Source organism: Sarcophilus harrisii, chromosome 1, assembly GCF_902635505.1.
Source record: "Sarcophilus harrisii chromosome 1, mSarHar1.11, whole genome shotgun sequence".
Taxonomy (NCBI): Eukaryota; Metazoa; Chordata; class Mammalia; order Dasyuromorphia; family Dasyuridae; genus Sarcophilus; species Sarcophilus harrisii.
Window position 1 is genome coordinate 479,067,877 of NC_045426.1, and position 15,821 is coordinate 479,083,697.

The 15,821-nt window shown below is 33.6% G+C and overlaps 1 protein-coding gene across 1 annotated transcript in view; it reads left to right on the forward strand.

Annotated features, from left to right (window-relative positions):
* The window catches only part of CCDC178 (coiled-coil domain containing 178), a 610,238-nt gene that overhangs the window by 174,800 nt on the left and 419,617 nt on the right, over positions 1–15,821 (forward strand). Inside the window, exons 12-13 of the mRNA XM_031946472.1 lie at positions 2,703–2,798; positions 2,921–3,057. Of these exons, the coding sequence (XP_031802332.1) occupies positions 2,703–2,798; positions 2,921–3,057 (233 nt within the window). The remainder of the gene's footprint in view (positions 1–2,702; positions 2,799–2,920; positions 3,058–15,821) is intronic.

A 15,821-nucleotide genomic window follows, 5' to 3' on the forward strand; every position in this document is an offset into this window, starting at 1 on the left:
TTGAGTAGCTTCCTGGTTTTACTCAATCATCTTAATGACTTAATGATTTTTAAATTGCTTTTCTTTGATGCATTTTTCATATCGATTGTTTCTGACACAACTACTTTTTTTTCTATTTTTCAAACTTTGGACTCAGTTATGATATTTTTTGTTGTCTCATGGAGTAATTAACTGATGACTGGTGCATTTTAATTTTGAAGGGGTGTGTCACATATAAAGTTTTGTGTCATTTGTGCTAAACTGTTAAATCCCTTAAATATCTCATTCATAGTTCATTTCTTTTACAATTCTTTCTAATAGCATTCTTGTTCATTTAAGATATCATTTTAATTCTCTGAAAAAAAAACTCTTAATTTCTTCTAGGAATTTCAATGATCTTGTTGCCAAGACACATTTTCCCTTGAGGTTTTTGGAGGTATTTAAATTTTCTCAATTGTGTCTTGGGCAGTCTTGCTATCTCATACCAGTCCTCTGTAATTTTGTTTGTTTGTTCATTTTTTGAGTCTTATTTCTTCAATTGATTTTGTATTAGGGCTAGGTTCTGTGTTCTTCTGGCAGGACAGTTAATGACCTTGTATAGTCCTGGCTTGTCTTATTTGGTATCATAATGCCAAGTCAAACTCACAGCTGTGGACTTCTTTTTCTTTTAGGATCTGGTTCTGAGATCACATCTTCTAAGTTAAAGAGAATCTGTACTACTCCATTGCTCAGGGGGGGCTGTCTCCAAGATAACGTCTCTTAGCAGACTGTATACCTAGGAATGAAGCCATAGATTCCTTCATCCCTAACACTCAAACTCCAGGATCAGAGTGATTGCCCTGGTTTCCTTGTGATCTAGATCTGCCTGCATGATATTGGACTACACCTGCTTTGTCAAAGAATTTAAATTTTTCAAGGTTGTTTGTTTTTACAATACTATTGTATAAATTGTCTTTTTTGTTTTGTTCACTGCTCTATCCTCATTATTTCTTTTAGCACAAGAGTATTGCATTTTATTCATATAAAAGAATTTTGGTTATTATTCTGGTAACATCTTCTATGTTTCTTGTTTGCATAATTTTTGTGGTCAATATTGTACCCTCTCATACCTATAACATACTTTTTCACAGTCATTATCCAAAATGGATGCATACATATTTGCTGTTTATTTTTAGAATTTCATTCAAGAATGAGCACTCTTTTAAACTTTGGATTCTTGAGGTTCATCAAAACCTTATGTACAATGGAAAGAATATTATATTTGAATGTAAAAGCCATTGTTTCAAATCCCTTATTTATTACCTGCTACCTAAGTGACGTTGGACAAGTCACTTAACTCTGGGCATCCATTTTTTCAAGTATAAAATGAGGAGAGCAAGATTAGGTAACCTTTAAGACACTTCTTGGTTCTAATTTATGATCCCATGTATAATATAATGAATGAACTCGTTTGCATCTCTATTATAATATTTTATATAAGATCTGGTTTCTTTCAGACTTGAATATTTTCTCCACTAATTTTTGTCAAATATGGAATTTTCCAGTGTGATTTACGTTTGGGGTTTATTGAAGTCTGGTTTATTGAATTTAGTTATTTTTTATTCTTCCTTGTTTAGTCTGTTCTTTTAAGCTATTTTTTAAATTTTTCAATCAGGACATTTTACCGATTACCATGGAAATGTTTGTTATTTTTTGTTTATCCTTTATTCTCAAAGAGGACCAATGACATCAGGAACATGATGTCTTGACTTACAAATCAGTTGGATTTGAGTGAGGCAGGATTTGTGCAAAGTTATCAGCCTCATTCTCTTCTCATTGGAGACCAGTAGCAAGACATAAGCCAAGATGACTGGTAATAAATAGCCCCTCATGCAGTGGGAGAAATTGTCCTTTTTAAGCTAAGATCTTTTAGAGGTCTCAGTGTTCTAAGATAATACTCATTCAGTAAGTAAAGACCATATAATTAATGAGGCAAAAGACAGTTTGCCTTCACAAAAGAATTGATCTGGGAGGGAAGACCTTCATGCCAGAAAAGAAATAATTGTGTAGGATTTGGAATCAGACGATTCAAATCTCAGCTCTCTATCACTTATTCCAGGTATGATTGTGAGAAAGTGATTATACCTGGAGTCAGTCACTTTACTTTGCTAGAGTTTTTTTCCTGCCCCATGAAATAAGTAAATTAGATTAGATGACCTCTTCTAAATTAATTTTATTTGAGGAAGTGTTTTGAGATTTCTCTTGCCAAGTGGCTTTTCCTAACAGAGATATTTTAAATTTACTATTTCAAAACATTCTGCTTTGCCTCATGTATTTTAATTGTGTACTAAAATTCTATCTTGCTACACATTGCTGATTTAGTTATAAAGGATGTTATCTTATACAACTCATGAATGAGACCATCCTTGATCTGGATTTTTCTCTTCTTGTCTATCCTCTTGACACCACAATGTCAGAAGTAGTAGGAATCCATTCCTTTCCCTAGTTTCATACTTTCTTTGAGTGACTTCTAAATATGTTGTACCTCATACAATTTTTAATCTATTGCAATATTTATGAGTAAAAATTAACTTTTAACACTTCCCCTTTCCTTCTATGTAATGGTTCAGGATTGTAAATGTGTAATGTTACAGATAATGGTATGCTAAACTTTTATTTTCACTTCTTTTTTATTCTTTGGTACAATCTTACAATGAACTTTTAAAACTTTTTTTTTCATTTAGCTAATTGAGTTGAAAAAAGTAGTATATCTTAATTCCGAGAAGATTAAAAAGTTAGAAGAGGAATGTGAAACTTCATTGAATGAATATCAGGATGCAGTAAGTTTCTTTCCATTTGTGAATGCTCATTAATTACTGCTAAAAATAATTTTCTGTATCTTTTCCTTTGGTAAAGGGAGAAACTTAAATCTTACCTTAAAGATCTCATTTTATTTCTTAAGAAAAAATTATGGACCAGTGAAATCCGAAAGCTACAGAATGAATTTGCAATAGTCTTCAGAAAAGCAGATTCACTAATGAAAAAAAATAAATTAATTGAGAAAGAAAATCAAGCTGCAGTACAGAAAATCAGAAATAGGTAATTCCAAACTTTTATTTCAAATATGCTGGATTCAGATAGAAAATCCAAAGGAAGATCAAAAGAGAGACCTGGAGGAAAATGCTTTTACAGTGGGTGGATGACAACACAACTGTGCTGTGAAAATTTTGACAGATTAATCTAAATCCAGATTATAGAGTGGGTCACACAGTTTCCTTTTAAAAGCATAGGTTTGGGCCTCCCCGCTCCCCAAACAAGTCACTAATTTGTAATTTAATCTCTGAAATCCTCAGTTGCAGATTGAGGAAAGGAATAACTATGTTGTCTACCTCACTAAGTTATGTGGCAAAACTTCTTTTAAAACTGTACACAAAATATTATTTAAATAGAAAGTGTTATTTTTAATTATTTAAAATATTGTCACTAATTTTTTTTTTTTTTTACCAATTTCCCCTTACTAGAATGTACAAGGTCTCTTCTTTTTTCTTTTCATGATTTGCTCTGGGTTTTGGTTCCTGAATGGTTTACAAATTAGCAGTAGCTAGTTTCTCAGGGATACTAAAGTTAGCTAATTATTGTTGGTGTTTCTTTTCAGATCACAGATTTGGAGCATGGCGTGATCTAGCCATCATCAGATTCAACACCCTTCTTTCACAGGCACTGAGGTCCAAGGGAGGCTAAGTGACTTGTTCAGGCACATACAGCTATTAAATTACCAAGATGGAATTTCAATTCAGTGCTTCTTGTCTTTACATCCAGTGCTGCGTCATACTTTTCTTGCTTTGGGAGCACTCTTATTTTCCACACTCTTTCTCTTTAGATTCTAAACCTTTTGCTCCATCAAAATGCTTGTAATAGCCATTTTTATGGAAGGTAGGGTTGTATCAATATCTTAACTCCAGATGCATAATTTATAAGCTATGCCTTGGAGTTGAGATATTTATATAGTTCTATCTTCCATAAAAATTAATATTATGAGCAATTTGATATATATGAGGCCATTTCCTTCTATATTTTCATCCTTGAAATTATTTACCTAATTGAAGTTTTACAGTCAAAATAAATAGCCAAATTATTTTTTCCTGGAATAGTTGAACTATTTCACTAAGTAGCACACTGGTGATTACCAAATGATAATTATAAGATATAATATATATATATATATATATATATATATATATATATATATATATACACTAAAAGCTTTTTATTTTTCAAATTACATACAAAGATAGTTTTCAACACTCACCCTTGCAAAACCTTGTATTCCAAATTTTTCTTCCTCCCTGCCCACCACCTGCCTCCCTTAGATAGCAAATAAATACAATATGGATTAAACATGTGCAATTCTTCTAAACATATTTCCAAATTTATCATGATGCACAAGAAAAATCAGATCAAAAGGGAAAAAAATAAGAAAGAAAAAGCTAGCAAACAACAAAATACTATGTTTATTCATATTGAGTCCCCATAGTCCTCTCTCTAGATGCAGATGGCTCTCTCCATCACAAGTTTGTTGGAATTGACCTGAATCACCTCATTGTTTGTTTGTTTGTTTGTTTTAATAACTTTATTGACAGAACCCATGCCTGGGTAATTTTTTTACATCATTACCCCTTGCACTCATTGTTGAAAATAGTCAAATCCATTAGAATTGATCATCACATAATCTTGCTTTTGTGTACAATTTTCTCTTGGTTCTACTCACTTCATTTAGAAGCAGTTCATGTAAATCATCAGTTCATGTAAATGTCTTCCGAAATCAGGGCTTTCACAAACATTGTTGCACATATAGGTTCTTTTTCATTTTTTTATGATCTCTTTGGGATACAGACCTAGTAGAGACACTGCTGCTTCAAAGGGTAATCCACAGTTTAATAACCCTTTGGGCATAGTTCCAAATTATTCTCCAAAATGGTTGGTTCAGTTCACAACTCCACCAGTAACATATTAATGTCTTGGTTTTCCCACATCCTCTCCAACATTCATCATTATCTTGTTCTGTCATGTTAGCCAATCAGAATTGTTTTAATTTGCATTTCTCTAATCAATAGTGATTTAAAGCACTTTTTCACATGATTAGAAATGGCTTTAATTTCTTCATTTAAAAATTGTTCATGATCTTTGACCATTTATCAATTGGAGAATGGCTTTTATTCTTGTAAATTTGAGTCAATTCTCTTTATATTTTAGAAATTGAGATATTTATCAGGCCCTTGAATTTTAAAAAAATTCTCCCCCAGTTTTCTGCTTCCCTTGTAATCTTGATTTCATTGGTTTTGTATGTATAAACCTTTTTTAATTTAATATAATCAAAATTATCCATTTTGCATTTCATGATGTTCTCTAGTTCTTCTTTGGGTATGAATTCCTTCCTTCTCCATAGACTGAGAGATAGATTATTCCTTGTTCTTCTGATTTGCTTAGATATCACCCTTTGTGTCTAAATCATGAATCCATTTTGACCTTATCTTGATATAGGATGTTAGTTGTTGTTCAATGTCTACTTTCTGCCATACTATTTTCCATTTTTTCCATCAATTTTTGTTAAATAGTGAGTTCTTATCCCCAAAGCTGAAGTCTTTGGGTTAATCAAATACTAGATTACTATAGCCATTGATTATTGTATCTTTTGAAACTAATCTATTCCACTTATCCATGACCATTTTTCAGCCAGTAACAAATGGTTTTGATGACTGCTGTTTTACAAATATAGTTTTAGGTCTGATACAACTAGGTCACTTTCATTGACATTTTTAAAAATTAATTCCCTTGAAATTCTTGACCTTTTTGTTATTTTTTAGCTCTCTAAAGTTATTTCTAGGCAGTTTGATCAGTGTGGCACTGAATAAGTAAATTAATTTAGGAAGAATTGTCATTAGTTTGGCCTACCCAATGAGCATTTGATATTCTTCCAATTATTTAGATCTAATTTTGTGTGGAAAGTATTTTGTAATTATGTTCATATAATTCTTGTCTTTGTCTTGGTACATAGACTCCAAAGTATTTTATATTACCTATGGTTATTTTAAATGGAATTTCTCTTTGTATCTCTTGCTGCTGGACTTTGTTGGTAACATGTAGAAATGCTGATGATTTGTGTGGATTTATTTTGTATCCTGCAACTTTGTTAAAGTTATGTATTTTTTCAGCTTTTCATAGTACCTTTACAAAAAATTAAACATTGCTGAGACATAAAGGACTCAAAAACAAATGTAATATAGCAGAAAATGAAAGAATCCCTTACAAATTATACTACAATAAAATTAGTATTGATAAAGATAATTTGAAGAAAATATTTGACTGAAGTGGAGACTAGATTATATAATTGAAAAACCAAATGCCTCTAAGAACAATATAAACATTACTTAAATTTATCAAAGAAAATGAAAATAATGAGACAAGTCACCAAACTTTTGAGATGTAGCAGGAAACTTTACATCTCTGAAGATGTTAATCAGCAAAAGGAAAAAAATAATCAGTTGAGCATAAAAGTATAATAGGTGTAAGTATTAAATTCTACCACCATAAAACATATTTTATTATTACTTAAAATTTTATTATTAGATTATTATCCAATCCTCTTTAAATAATTACATTTATTAGATAAAGACACTTTTTAATTAACATCTATATATCTTTTTTGTAATTATCAAGTTATTGTGAGGGAGACTTGGACAAGTACTAAGTAATCTATGTTCAAGGAAGGAACTACATTAGAGTCAGGAGAAGGATTTTTAATGACTAGTCTCCCTTTACTGAACATCTCTGAGGATTCAAAGGTACGAGGAACCTACAGTGAAGAAGGGAAGTATTGAAGAAAATCATTTGCTTTACAGGCATCTGCTTTTCACACACACACACACACACACACACACACACACACACATTTATGTGTAAAGTTAGGCAAAGAGACCAGTTTCACCTAAATGTTGGAAATTTTCCTCATCAGTATTTCAGAGTGATGGTTACTAAATTCATGAATTTTTATCCAAAATAAATTATTCAGCAGCTAGGTGGTCCAGTGAATAAGATCTAAGTTCAAATCTTGCTTTAGATCATTCCTTGTTGTGTAATTTTTCATAATTTACTTAATCTTTGTCTTTTTCAGTTTCCTTCCTTCAGTTTCCTGTATCTTTTTATTCACCTACTTTCGCTGTTCTTTGTTAGGATATCCTTCTTTCAGCCCCAAACTACATCCTCAAAATCCTCACTTATCACCAATAATTGAGCAAGGGGGAAAAAAGTATACACACTTATATGTGTATATACATATATACACATACATACATGTAGGGGATGGGGCAATTTCTGATACCTAATGGATTAGGAAGGGTAGATATTCCTTCTTTATGAGGCTATTTCAATTTGCATTGCTAGAATTTGTGGACACCTTGTAATCAACACGACCTACTAACCATTGGCTTGAGATCTAGAAAGCCATTGGAAGGAATAAAATAATTATCCTATGGCCACACTGGTGTTTCAGTGCAATGTAAGAATGGGAAACATACAAATAGCCATAAACCAAAGAAACTTTGGGAGGACAAGTTAAAAATACATGAAATAAAAATTTGATGCCCACTCTATCCTGATTTCAAATCCAGTATTGATATCTTGCTTTGAATCTCTGCCCCATCCCATCCCCTTCTTTTTGGGGAGAGGCTTCCTGCCTCTTTGAAATCTCGGGACTTCAGAGAATCTCTAGTTCCCAACTTGGTTGATGCTTTTGATTTATCCTGTTGTGGAGTCTAATTTGACTTCTGCCTCAAATTCCCACAAGGAAATTGCTGTCCCATTAGCTTGATATTTTACTCTAATCTAGTGGTTTTAAAATTTTATTTAACTAATAGATGTCACAACAAACAAAAGTTTGAACTTTTTGGCAAGGGAAAGAAACAGGTGGAGGAACAGGTCATTCAAGAAATCAAATGTCCCAGAATTCCATTTTAAAAAATCCACTTCGTGAAGTTTACAAAGTTGTAAGGAAATATGGGATGAATGACTCAGGATGTATGTCTCAAATTAGAGAAACATTCTTTAATAGTGGCCAGGGATAGACAATCTAAACCCCAAATTAGAAAGGAACTTTCTGTGATCTTATAAGTGGCTAAAACCACTGGATATCCATTAAAACCAATAAATGAAGAGGGGTCTAGGCAGCATAAATTATAAAGAAGTCAGCTTATTACATCACATGAAAAGCAAATGCAAACCAATGCTTGTTAATGAACTCCAAATGGAAGAGGAAGGTTGAAGAGAGACCTTTCAGTGCTTTCACATTGCCTGCAGTGTCCCTGCTTGGTGGACATTTCCCACTTTGTAGAACGGCAACAATATGGAACATGTAAAGCCCCCTCCCATGGCGTAGGAAGGCAAATATATGTCTTCTTAACTGTTGACTCTAGTAGTCATTAAGTATTTATTCAGAGTTTCCTATGTATCAAGCACTATGCTAAGCACTTTACAATTATTGTCTCATTTGGTCCTAACAATAACTTTGTAAGTGCTATTATAATCTCCATTTTGCAGATGAGATAATTGAGGCAAACAATAATTCCATGACTTGCTTAGGTTCATTCAGCTACTCAGTGCTCAAGGCCCGACTTGAAGTGAAGTCTTCCTGACTCCAAGCTACCTTGCTCATACTTGCAAACAGAGGAAGAGATCAGGGAAGTGGTGGACTTCAGATGAACTTCATTCTTACCTGAAATAGATAAAGGAGATATTGACTACATATACATATACCAACAGTTTAGAAATATTTTAAATTTATTAGGGAAAAAACTGAGGATAATGGAAAAGTTAAACTTAAGATAATATCAGGGAAGCCAAAAAATAGTTACAAACTTCTTGATTCTGTAAGGGGGAATAAAATGGGCAAAAAAAAGAAAGAAAAAAGAAAATTAAAAAAAAAAAAACTAGAAATGACACAAATGCTTTAGTAGCCTTTTAAACAACTAAAAATTGCCCGCCAAGTAGGGGTCTCCATTCTTGCCTATGTTGCTGAATCCCTATGGAATATATATTCCTTAAAAAATTATCATTTTTGCTGAACAGTTCCCTCTAGGAAGGCTATACAAGTATTCATCCTCCTTAGGAATGGCATAATTTTTGCATAAATCTAAAGATATTACTAATACCATTTTTACCTAAAAGTCTTGTGGTCAACAGGCAAGTGAGGAAGCAATGGTGCAGATATAGTAAGAGCTGTGCTAATAACTCTGCTTACAGGTAGTTCAAGGTCATCTTCACACTAGAAGCAGAAGTGGGATTTGGCAACTTCATGAATATTTAAGTAGCCTTTTAAGAACTGTACTGCTCACCTTCTGGTGTGAGGAAAAGGGTTAGAAAAAGTGTCCTAAAAATTGTTTTCATTATCTAATTCTTGCCTATTAACCATGGCAGATGAGGATCCCACCGTGTGTTTGAAACATACACACACACACACACACACACACACACACACACAAATACAAAAATTTCTGCAGGATGATTCCATTCAAACTACATGGAATGTGTGCATGCTTATGGACAACACAAATCTAGTTGACCTGAAAGATGAACAGCTCTTGTTGCAAGAGAATTCAGCAGGTATCTCTTCCAAACAGCAGATCTAAATGAAACAAAGCTGGCAAATAAGTTCATCTTACTGAAATTGGAGCTGGATACATGTTTTTCAGGAGTAGCTCACAGAGAAAGGGAGCACAGTGAAACCGGTGTAGGTTTTTCAATCAAAATTAATCTAGTAAACAAGTTTGTATGTTTACCAAAGGGAGTGAATGACAGAATCATGGCCATGTGACCTCTGCATGTGGGAAAATGCCATACCACCATCATTAGTGTGCATGTTCCTACCATAATTAATTCTGATGAGATCAAAGGAAAATTTTATGACAACCTAGAAATATTCGTCATCAATATGCAAAAAAGAGGATAAGTTTATAATACCGGGTGATTCTATACAAGAGGAATTGGAAATACCTACTGCAATGGTCACTTTCTATTGAAGATTTGTACATCTCGTGATCTTCTCATTCCCAACTCTGTCTTCAGTTTACTTAAATACAATAAAATGCACCCCTCATAGCAAACATTGGCATTTAATAAATTGTCAGTATAAGGAGAAAAGACAGGCTGTGATGAGTGATAAAAGTGATGTGGGGTGCAGAATGCTTGACTGATCATGAACTTATCCTAAGGCAAATATTCTCATTCAGCCAAAGTGGTAGCTCCAAGGCAAGATAACCACTCAAAGGCTTAATGCCAACAGATTAGAGCACTTCCTGATCTAGTGGGAGCAGTTTCTTGTTAATTTGGAGGGATAGTTGAGCCAACACATGTTTAGTTAGCAACAGTGGAACCAAAAAAGGACAGCTTTCTGAAATTTGTTGTATAATACGGTATTTACTCATCTGGGTGAGAATACTTGCAAATATCCAGACTGGTTTGATGAAAATGCTGGAAAATTTTAGAAGCCGCTAAATGAAAAATAAAAACTACACAAGGTTTGCCAGCAGGATAATTCATCTGTCTTTAAGAAGGCAGCATTTAACTCCATGAAAAGTAAAGTGCAAGTGAAATTTAGAGAGATGCAGGATTCTTGACTCATTAAGGAGACAGATAAAATTCAGTTTTGCACTGATAGCAACAGTTAAAAACACTTTATGATGCCCTGAAGGTTATTTATGGGCCAAAGAGCTATGTTGTGTATCAATTAGTCAATGCTGAAAGCCACATTAATTAGTGATAATGACATGATTCTGGAAAAATGGGCTGTACACCTCTATAGTGTTCTCAACAAACCATCATCAATCAGTCCTGAAGCCACTGACTGTTTAGCTCAGATTAAAGTAAATCACACTCTAGCCAAATTTCCAACTGAAGAAGCCATTAGATTTCTCTTGTGTGGCAAAGCACTTGGTGCTGATTCTATTCCAACTGAGATTTACAAGACAGAGAGGTCCATTGTTCATACAAAAACTGACTGAAGTTTTCTGGATTGTATGGCAAGAGGAAGTTATTCCCCAGGATAATTCTTTTGTCCATCTCTATAAAGGTAAAAGAAATAAATTGTTTTGTGATAATCACAGAAGTGCCTCTCTTAGTCATTGTTGGCAAGATCACTGCCAGAATCCTCATTAGTAGACTGATCCTTCACCTGGAAGATGGTCATCTACCTGAGAACAAGTGTGACTTCTGAAAGCATTGAGGAAAGGTTGCTGTAGAGTTTGCTTCCTGACAATTCTAGGAGAAACGCAGGAAACAGAATCTGCACATTATGTTTATTGATCTGACCAAGACTTTTGATATGGCCAGTCATCAGAGTTTATGGAAAATTAGGTAAAAATTTTGTTGCCTGGAAAAGTTCACAATATTGTACATCTATTTTATGATGGCATGCTTGCATCGGTTCTAGATAATAGATGGTCTCATGCTTTCTGAGTCACCAATGGACAAAGCATGCTCCCACGCTTTTTAGCATGATATTTTTTAGCAATGTTATCAAATGCCTTTAATGAGAATGAATACAGCATGAAAGTCAGCCACTACACTGATGGCAAGTTATTTAACTTGAAAAGGCTATAAGCCAAGGCTAAAGTAGAGGAAGAGTTGTTTTATGATTTGTTATTGTTGTTATTTACAGGTGGTTGTGCACTCAAATGTCTCTGAACAACTTTGGAATAGATTAAATGATATAGCAGATACTGACAAAGGATTGCCTAGAATGGCATACTTGCATCAAAGATTGTGCTGTGCTTTATGAGAGAATTAGTATTGCAGTAGCTGAAAAGAAATGTGACACATGTAAATTATTTTTCTTTTTACATTTATGTACATTATATATAATGGCATTTCAATCTTTTAACAATTACATGTCAAAACTATTTTAAGCATTCACTTTTGCAAGATGATTGAGTTTTCTCTTCATACCATTTCCATTAATATAAACTTACCTTATCACCCTTTCCTTCTCTCTGTCCCTTTCTCATTAATCTACACATCTTGTCCCACTGCCATAAATCTATACAACCATCTATGTCCCAATTATGTATTATTCACTCCCCTGTTATTTCTTTATAGATTTTGGAGGATGCTATACTCTTCATGCGTATATACATATTTCTGTTGTTCCCTATTTAAGCCATTTCCAATGTGAGTAGGTTCTCGGAACTACCAGCTCTCTTTCCCCCTCTAATACCTATTTTAGTCCTTCCTTTGCACTTCATTCTTATAACATAATTACTATTTTTAACATTTCTTAGAGAGTTTTGCTTTTTAGAGTCAGATCATACTCAGCTCTGCCCCAATCTTTCTTTTGAGCTACTGAATTACTGATGTAAATTTTAAACATATGGTTTATATTTCCATGTAAAAAAAAATAAACAATTTGTCCTTGTTGAGTCCCTTGAAATTAATCTTTGATGTTGGCTCTTATATGTTAAATTTTCTTTTGAGTTCAAGTTGGTTGAGACAAAGTCTTGAAAATCTGTGAGTCTGTTGAATGTCCAATTTTTTTTGTTAAATATTATTGTTAGCTTTGCTTGATAAGATATTTTGGCTTCAGGCCACGTTCCTAATTATCAATATGTTCAGTACTTGTGGTCTTTTATTGTAGCTGCTTATAAATCCTATAAAATTCTAAGTATAGATTCAGCATATTTGAAATTTTTTGTTCGTTGGTCTTTTATAGAATTTTTGCTTTGATCTGTCAGTAATGTTACTATGTGTTTTCCTTGCAGAATCTCTTTGAGAGATTCATCTCTTTGAGGTGGTGATCAGTGGATTCCTTTTATTTCTACTCCCTGCCCCCATTCTATTTTATGATTTCTTGTATTATTGTGTCAAGATTCTATTTTTTATCATAGCTTTCAGATAACGCAATTATTCTTATGTTTTTCTCTTTTTAATACATTCTCCAGATCCTGTCATTTTTCTTATAAGATTTTTCATGTTCTGTTTTATTTTTCATTCTTTATATATATATATATATATATATATATATATATATATATTTAATTTCTTGGTCTTTTATAGCTTCATTGGCTTCCCCACTGTCCAATTCTAATTTGCAAAGAATTTTTTTCTTCTTTAAGACACTATATCTCCTTAAAGAAGGGAAAGGGACCTGTATGTGCACGAATGTTTGTGGCAGCCCTTTTTGTAGTGGCTAGAAACTGGAAATTGAATGGATGTCCATCAATTGGAGAATGGCTGAATGAATTATGGTATATGAATGTTATGAATGTTATTATTATTCTGTAAGAAACCACCAACAGGATGATTTCAAAGAGGCTTAGAGAAAGACTTACATAAACTGATGCTGAGTGAAATAAGCAGGACCAGGAGATCATTATATACTTCAACAACAGTACTATATGGTAATCAATTCTGGCCCTCTTCAACAATGAGATGAACCAAATCAGTTCTATTTGTTCAATAATGAATAGAACCAGCTACACCCAGTGAAAGAACTCTGGGAAATGAGTGTGAACCACTACATAGCATTTCCAATCCCTCTGTTTTTGTCTGCCTGCATTTTTGATTTCCTTCACAGGGTAATTGCACATTATTTAAAAATCCAGTTCTTCTTGTGCAGCAAAATAACTTTATGAATATGTATACATATATTGTATTTAACATATGCTTTAACATATTTAACATGTATTGGTCTACTTACTATGTGGGAGAGGAGGTGGAGGTAAAGAGGGGAAAAAATTGGAACAACAGGTTTTGCAATTGTCAATGTTGTAAAATTACCCACACATATATCTTGTAAATAAAAAGCTATAATAAAAAAAAGACTATATCTCTTTTTCTAGTTATTTAAGCTTTTTTTTCATAATCTTTTTGTTTATCTTATACATGGTTCTGGTTCTCTTTTTTAAGTTTTTATTGAATCTCCTTCATTTGATTTTTAAAATCCTTTTTGAGTTCTACAAATGCTTTCTGGGCAGGGAACCATTTAATGTTATCCTTTGAGGTGGAAGAGGCTTAAAAAAAAAAACACTTCACTGTCTTTCTTTGAAGATGAAACCCAGTCTTCACTTTTCCCATAGTAAGTTTCTGTGTTTAAGTTCTTTCTCTTTTGCCAGTTCATTTTTTAAAAATTGAGAACTTATTAATGTAAGCATCTTTAATCCTGGAATGAGGAAATGGTGCCTCTGCCTTCACTTCAGTTTTCCCCTCTGCCCTGGAATTTCACCCTTCTCTAAGTGCCTGCAGCCAGTGGCTTCTGTGCTGCTGTACATGTTCCTTCGTGTCCAGGGCTTTGTCACAGCAGCAGCACAGCTGGATCTGGCATTCCTTATTAGCAGAGGTTCCCTCAGTCTTCTCAGATCCCTCCCCAAGTTGTCAAGGAAGTAAAAGGTCCTTTGGGCTGAGGCTACCTTAACCTAAATAGCCTAGGGACTCACTTTTAGTGGAGCTAGCCTGGAGATGGTTACACTTTACACCTGTTAAACCCTGGTTCTGAGTCAGTCTATGTTTTTGTTTCAAGAGGAGCCCTATTCTTCCTCAACTCTTACTTGTTTTTCACCAATCAGTGTTCACCCTGAGGCACAATTTTTTGTTATTGTTGTTGTTTTCAGGGGAAATCTGGAGAACTTGGTTCTTTTTGACTTACTCTGGCATCTTCCCCAAATGCTCTCCTTTTCTTTATCTCTTTCAATTAGGTTGGTCTTGCTTTTTCTTTATCTGAGATCAGGGATCCCTGCTTTTTTTTTTTTAACTTCAGTTGAAGCATAATAGATTTTTCTCTGTTCTTAACTTTTACTCTTTCTTTGTCTCTCTGCTTCAAATGAGTTTTTGTAAACACTATATTGTCGGATTCTGTTTTTTTATTTTTATTTTCTCTGCTATCCATTTCTTTTCATGGAAGAGTTCCATTCACATTCAGTTATGATTACTAACTGTGTAAATCTCTCCATACTAATTTTGCACCTATTTGTCTTTTTTCTCCTTTCACTCTTTCCTTCCTTACCAATGCTTTATTTCTGTCTACTACCTCCCCTGATTTGTCCTATTTTCTGTCCTCTCTCTCTCTTGCCATCTTTATTTGATCCACTATTTCTATATTCAACAGATTGTGTTTATTATTTCCTCTTTGAGCCAAGCTAGGATTCTTACTTGACAGTAAGGATCAAGCAATACTCATCACCCAACCTCCTCTTTTTCTCTCCACTGTAATATGTCTTTCATGCCTCTTCATGAGAAATAATTTACTCCATTCTATGCCTCCCTTCTGCACCCAGTGTATTCCTTTTTCCCATCTCTTAAATATTTTTATGTTATTCCCTCAAATTCACCTTATAACCTGTCTATGTATATTCCTTCTCACTGTACTCTCAGTGGCATGATTTTTAGGAATTACCAGTGTTGGCTTCTCATGTAGGTATATAAATAGTTCAGTTCCATCGAATGACTGGTTTTCTTTTCCTTTTTCCCCTTTTAAGTTTCTCTTGGGTCTTGATATTAGAGATCAATTTTTTGATTCATTTCTGATCTTTTTCTCATGAAAACTTGAAATCCTATTTCATTGCATGATCATTTTTTTTTCTCCTTGAAGTATTATGCTTAATTTTGCAGAGCAAGTGATTCTTGATTGTAGTCCTAGCTCTCTTGCTTTCTGGAGTATCATGTTCCATAACTTCTGTTTCTTTAATGTTGTAACTCCTAAGTCCTGTGTAAATGTGATTGTTGCTCCCAGATATTTGAATTGTTTTGTTCTGGCCACCTGCAATATTTTTCCTTGATCTGTTAATTGTGCAATTCGTTTATAACATTCCTTGGAGTTTTATTTT